Source organism: Orbicella franksi, chromosome 3, assembly GCF_964199315.1.
Source record: "Orbicella franksi chromosome 3, jaOrbFran1.1, whole genome shotgun sequence".
NCBI lineage: Eukaryota > Metazoa > Cnidaria > Anthozoa > Scleractinia > Merulinidae > Orbicella > Orbicella franksi.
Window position 1 is genome coordinate 19,144,350 of NC_138147.1, and position 6,795 is coordinate 19,151,144.

The 6,795-nt window shown below is 41.5% G+C and overlaps 1 protein-coding gene across 1 annotated transcript; it reads left to right on the plus strand.

Moving 5' to 3' along the window:
* Nucleotides 1-308: 308 nt before the first annotated feature.
* On the plus strand, nt 309-5,358 carry LOC145482386 (uncharacterized). The gene is made up of 2 exons (XM_081461019.1): nt 309-471; nt 4,577-5,358. Exons 1-2 carry the CDS (start codon nt 309-311, stop codon nt 5,356-5,358), a joined length of 945 nt encoding a protein of 314 aa, XP_081317145.1.
* Nucleotides 5,359-6,795: the final 1,437 nt, after the last annotated feature.

The following is a 6,795-nucleotide window of genomic DNA, read 5'->3' on the forward strand; positions in this document are numbered from 1 at the left end:
TATATAAAATACTTGCTAAACAACCATTATCCTCATCGACAATGGTTCATTCGCTCGTTGGCATTACCGACAGGTACAACTAATACTATTATTTAATTTTTCAACTAGATAACAACGGTATTACACCCGACACCAAGAACAGCACTGAACAACGCCACAACCAAGATTTTACAGGTATCCGACGAGCGGTACCGGCTCAGCCACAGCTTCCTGCCAACATTTTCCTTAATCCTAATCAGCAATGCTACACACAGTTCTTTGCAAACGGACAACCACCGGTTGGTTTACGTACTGCCAATTTACAGAATATGAGATATATCTGCCAAGAGGTGCCCGCGCATCCGGGAACGTTCTTCTACGCGACGATGTTCGATGAAGGTCGGGGAATTCCAGTGTATTCAGCGTATGTTTTGAATGGGAATAACGTTAATTTTGTAGCGCAAGCTGCAGGAGCATGGATCCGAACAAACGGTAACTTATTTACATGTACACTAAAACCAAGAGAGTTCATCCCCTTATTCCCGATGTAGTCCCTTCCAAGTTAATTTCCCAAGTTATCCCTTTCACGGTATCCAGCCTTGCCGTGGTAAATGTTACCACACGAGCTGCGTCCTAGCATACGACTGGCGCGCCTGAAATTTGAATTGATCAATCAGGATTCAGAAGCTAGGAAAAACGGTACTGTCCTGGCGTCAATGTATGTTAGCAAGAAAGGCGTTACAGTCGTTTCTCACTGGAGACGGCATTGAATATTCACGAAAAGCAATTTATAATTCCAAAAGCCAGCGTTTAATTTGGCGCCAAAAATGGGTCGCCCGGGTCTGGCAACTCACCCTTAGTCCGTCGAGTGTCGCCATTTAGGAAACTATAAATGTGCTAAAGCCAAAAATCTCTCAAATCCCGAACCATCGAGTTTGGGTTCGAGTTCGAGTTCGAGTTCGAGTTCGAGTTCGAGTTCGAGTTCGAGTTCGAGTTCGAGTTCGAGTTCGAGTTCGAGTTCGAGTTCGAGTTGGAATTCGAGTTAAAGTTTGAGTGAACTAATAAAATATGCAAATAAAAAATAACAAATAAAAATAACAAAATACAAAGAAATGGAGGAGGGGGGAGGTAAGGTGTTTGCTAAACAACACAACTCGCCGATATACTTGCATTTCTGGAAGGACTGCTTTTCGGAGAAAAAGGCGTGGGGAAGCCCTTGACGAGCAACCCCATCATCAGGGATGGCACAAACGAAGGATTACTTTTCCGCAAATTTTAGATGCTAACTATGAGCCAACGATCTCATGTCCATCTCTTTTAAGAAAGTGCAAGTGGCGTGACAGGTGAAGCGTGACGTAAGACACGTTATTTTCACGTTATTTTGTTATCTAAGGTCTTGTCGTTAGCCTGCTTGCTGGCCATCGTGGCATTAGCAATGGAAAGGTAAGCTTAATTTAATTTATGAAACAATCATAGAGATCACTTCATCGCCAGAGAAAGATCAGAAAGATGCACGTGGTGATACAATGTAAGTCTCAACTTTTCATCATGGAACCAAACGGTATTTCGGAAGAGAATGAAGGAAGAAACGCCGTTTTGGGATTGTATTTTTCTGTACGTAGCTTTATTTGCTTATGCGCCCGTCCGAGTGGCATAGTACAAACCTTACGCCATCTTGACGGGCAGGCAAATGCAAATCAAACATAGACAAATCGATCGCATGGGATTCCCGTAGCTGAACTTTATAACTCCGCCTCCTATTCTCTGGATGACATCATGATCTGCGGCTTGAACAGTGCTCTGACAGTAACATCAGCCGCAAGCAGCATGAAATGAAATTAATCTTCAAGCAGGGCAGGCTTCGACCGAACGGACTGAACATTAACTTTAATTTCTTGTGACTGTGGGTCTAGCGCGTATTACACATACGCGCGCTAAAACAATGGTTTTCGTATTTCGCAGTACGCCTTTGTTTACTTTTACTTCGTGCGCGCGCTTTCCGTGATTTTCTTTTTGCTTATTATTTCCTTACAGGCATCACATCGCAGCTTTTTTCCTGTAACAGTTAGGTATTCCTTTTCGTACTCTTGAACTCTCTACCATGCACTCTCACATGAAGATCTTTTTTGCCACGTTTACAACGTGTTCTACCTGCTATTTTCCTCTGGATTTTTCGTTTTCTTGCTATTGCAGCGTTTTCAGGCTCACTGAGATTTGCTCCAAGCTGTTTGGCTTCTCTGATAGGGTCGCTTTCATTCGAGGACGAGTTGGAAAATTCTTTCTCTAAACTATCTGAATTCTCGATATTCATCCCCATTTTGAAAAACGTGGTCTTATTTGCTAACCGCTGACCTCAAACTGCGGGTAGTCCAACTAAGGGGGAGGGCGTGGGGCAAAAGGTTGAATTATTCTAACATTAAAAAGCTGAAAGTTTCTTATAAGGATACATGAGAAGGCTTAAACAGTATAAGAGAACTTTGTATTTCCAATGAGTTGCTCAAAATTTCATTGCGTTACCCCAATAATCAAAAGTTGCTCCAAATAGCAAACGTTGCCAGAAGGGTGCTCCAAACAGCAAAAGTTGCCAAAAAGTTGCCGAGCAACTTGTGACTTAAGCTTCCTACTGAAGCAAATACAGTGTTTGTATGGGAATCCGATAGCAAATAACTTTTTCCAAACTTTAATTTTACACAATTTGTGAGTCTCAATGTTAAAATTCAAGGTAGAAGATCAATTTTATTTACCAAGTTTGAAGAGTGTAGCTTGTCTTTTTCTAATTTTCCATACATTTGTCTGTAAATTTGGTTGTGTAGACGCGGTTCGGTTTATAGACAAATGTATGGAAAATTAGAAAAATTAACGGAGCGTCTTCTGGCCAAGCTACATCCTTCAAAACTGGTGAATACAATCTACCTAGTATTTAAACGTTGCCATTCACAAATTGAGTAAAATTCAATTTTGGAAAAAGATGTTTGCCATGGATTCCCATACAAGCACAGTAATTTCTGACTTCGCCGACCCGTCAAGATGGCGTCGAAAACCCTGATAAGGTCTACTAAACTTGGTCAGATTTCTAATTACCGCAAAGATTTGGCCTGGCGGTTGTTCTGTGCATTATGTTAAGCAAGTAATGAAAAAATTGGGAATTTTTTTTCCAGCCTGCGTGGCTACTAAGCCACTCCCATGATCACGTGACCAATAAAGAAACCGAGAGTCTAGAATTTCTATATTCTGCATGTTACCAGAAAATCATTCATAGTGTCATGATCTGTATTAATTTTTGCATCTGAGTAAGCGCGGATTTCATTTCACAACAGAAAATTAAATTTTAAGAGAGATTTAGAATATTGATTTGCCCATAATATTTTTGTTAAACATGGGATTATTTTCCCCCGAAATCTCGAGCAAAAGTGCGAAGAAAAAGACTTTTATCGTGTCGTTTCGGTAGGACAGCTCGGTTTTGACTGCCACTCGAAATCCGGGCGCGTCGCCGTATGCAAGGTAGGTGTTAACGTAGAGAATGAAAATGCGTGTAGGGCCGCTTGGGCTGCTCACTTGAGTAGAAATCGGCTCATAGGAACAGTTTTTTGTAGACCCTCCAGTGGTCTCTGAAGCTGATTGTGATCTAAAAATAGCTTGAGTGAGATTACCTCGGGAAGAAGGTCTTCATTGGGAGTTTACTGTCTTACCCTTCAGTCTCTCTTGCTAAAACTAAACACTGTTCAACCCAAAGAGAATGAGGAGTACCGGTAGCGATGTTAGCCGTTTGTAAACAGTCCAAACTGCAGAACTGTGAACTGGAACAGGCTGTGTATAATTCCATGAATAATGACATAAGCCGTCTTAGTAATTGATCTTTCGTAAGCTTCCAACTGACTATTCAAAATTTTAAATTATTACTAATCTTCCTATGGTCATAAATTCATTAAGACTCGAGTTTCCGCAAAAAATTAAAACATACAAGGAATACTGTGTGGCACGTTTGCGGGTTCTAATTTTTGCGGTGTTTTCCAGGTTTCGGGAAAAAGTGTTTCAGCCAAAAGAGTTCCCGCCAAAATTTTCTCCGCGAAAATTGACTCCATCGGCGAAAACATACATACGAACATGTAGAATCTTATTGATGCTATTTCTTTAAACATTTAAATTTAAAGTTACCTTCCTTCGGAAAGAAAAGATGAAATAAGAACCAAAAGTTTACAGAAAGGAGCCGGATCCAAAGGGAACTATCAGACACACTATGTGAATAAGTTGTAATAGAGTGACACTGATTACCATGTTTTACCTCTCTGGGTGTTGTTTCCTTTGTCCGGTCCCCCTGTGGCGTGACCAATAAAAAATTCAAATGTATAAATTCAAATTAAACGCGACTCCGGCTTCCTCAAAATCGCAAAAAATAATATATCCAGAAAGCAAGAAAAACCAGTGCGGTCTTTCACAATCGCAAAAATTAGTTTCCGCAAAATACAAAAAATCGCCGATCCACAAAATTATACCTCCGCAAAAATTTCGTGCCACTTGGTAACAGTATTCCATCTAACTCCTGTTACTTTAACGTTTTCCTACCCTTCTGACTTTTTCCTTTTTACATTCTTGCCAGGTATCCAACGCCAAGGAAGCGATCCATTATATCGTGGGGGCCCATGTCAGAAAGGTCACTTGTTCCCAGCTATGACTGCCTCTGGTCTCCCGCAGAACCCACAGAACCCCTTGAACGCCGCGAACAGCGCTCGCTCCACTTATCAATACACAAATGCCGTGCCACAGTGTGGATCCTTTAACGGCGGTGAGTGGAGAGTTTGGGAAGGGAAGATTCGAAAGTACGCTTTACAATGCACTGCAGCGCCTACCAACGGTGTAGTGTATCTTATAACCGGTGTTTCATTCGTCGGTATCACGAATGCTAACCCTCCACAGCCAGTTCAAGCTCCGATTATCCCATTCCCCCCTCCCCCACCAAATCAGCCCAATCCACAGGTTAATCCGGCCGCCATAGACCAACCTAATTCAATGTGGACCATCGGCAACTGTGTACCCCAAAATGGCCAGCCTCAGAGCTTTGCAGTGATTGGAAACAACGTTCCGACTAGAGCTGCCATGCATACAAAGAACATTACTGAAGCAAACCTGTATACTATTCTTCAGTTCGACATTACAACTAATGGTCTCAAACGAAGTGCAGTGAAAGAAAAGCTGGACCTGTTTCCAGGAATTAAAAACTCCGTGGATGTTAAGCTTCCCGAAACCGAGTACCCCCCTCGCGAAGAGCCTGAGAAACCCTCGAGCGAAGGACCCTCGAGTCCAGCAAGTAGCGAAAAACCCCAGAGCCCAAAACCCTCGAGCTCGAAACTGCCAAGCCCAAAACCCAGAAAAACCGGATAAACATGGAAGCAGTACAAAATCGTCATAGTACGGAACTGATGAAGAAGCATAAAGGGATAATGATCAAACAGAAAACAATGTGTGTAAACGAGAAAGTAAATCAACAATACTAAACTTCAAATCAGTAAAATCCTGAAGCAGAATATATCTTGTCTCAAATTCACTCGCTTCATTACGAGGGGTGGTTGTACACATTCCAAATCCTATTGTTTAGTCTATATGTATTTGATTATTATTGTTGTGAATTATGTCAGCACAATACAAAATTATATAATAGATAGACTTAAAGTGCCCATAATGTCGAAAAAAGTTCAAAATTATATTTTCTTGTCGTCGACCCCTGGCGCTGATCACAAGAATAACGTGCTCAAAATGGCCACGTGACTGATGCTTGTGACGTAGGCTCAGGGACCCCACTTTACTTTTAGTGCATATAAATACATACGTCGTGTGTTACTAAGAGCGGCAATGTACCTTTCCGACATCTTCAACTAAATGTAGACAACTCTGAAGCAAAATTCCCACTTATTTTCAAGTCAGATAAGTCACGACCCAAATCACGTGTCCCTGAACCTACGTCACAACTCACTTCAAACCGAGGCAGACTGGTGCGAATGGTGGACCAAAATGGCGGCAAATTTGAACGTCTGAAAAATTATAAAACAATTGCGTTTTCTGCAAATCGAAAAATGAGAAAGCCAAAAATTTGACGTTATGAGCACTTTAAATAAAACAAACTTAAAGCGACTTTTGTAAAATCTGCCAGAGTTTAAAAGACCCTGAGTTGAAATAGAAAATATATATATATTTCAAGCTCTATCAAGGCACTGAAAGCAAAACCCTATGCCCGATTTATCTTGGTTCGGCTGGTTTTAATCATCTGGTTTCGTATATTCGTACATTAGTCAGTTGCACACAAGCCTTCGCACTAGCAGTTGCTCTGAAACCGGTCTAGAGTTTCCCATCTAGACCGCCATCTAGACCGGTAATGTTTTTCGGTGAAAAAGTTCCAAAAATATAGACTATGTTCTTCCAACGAGAGCCAAATCGAAGAGCCAAAAAGCCTGATGAGCAAAAAAGTAAAGAGGACGAGCACACTTTGGCAGAATTAAGTTCAGCTCATCACCGTTCATAAGCACAACGTCAGTTAGTACAAACCAGTTACATTAAAAGAATTAAATTGTTCTTGCTTGCCATGTAATAAACATCTTATTAACCGAGCTTAGCCGGTCTGTATGAAAGAATCTTGACCTCGGTCGTGTGTAAAGACCTCACTGCGTTCGGTCTGTACTCACGACCTCGGTCAAGATTCTCCCATACAGACCGACTAAGCTCTAATAAGAGCTAATTATTAACCCAGAGTGAGATCTTTACGGGAAAATCTCAAACCAAGACCTTGGCGTATTGACCGAGCGATAGCGAGGTCAATACGGCAAG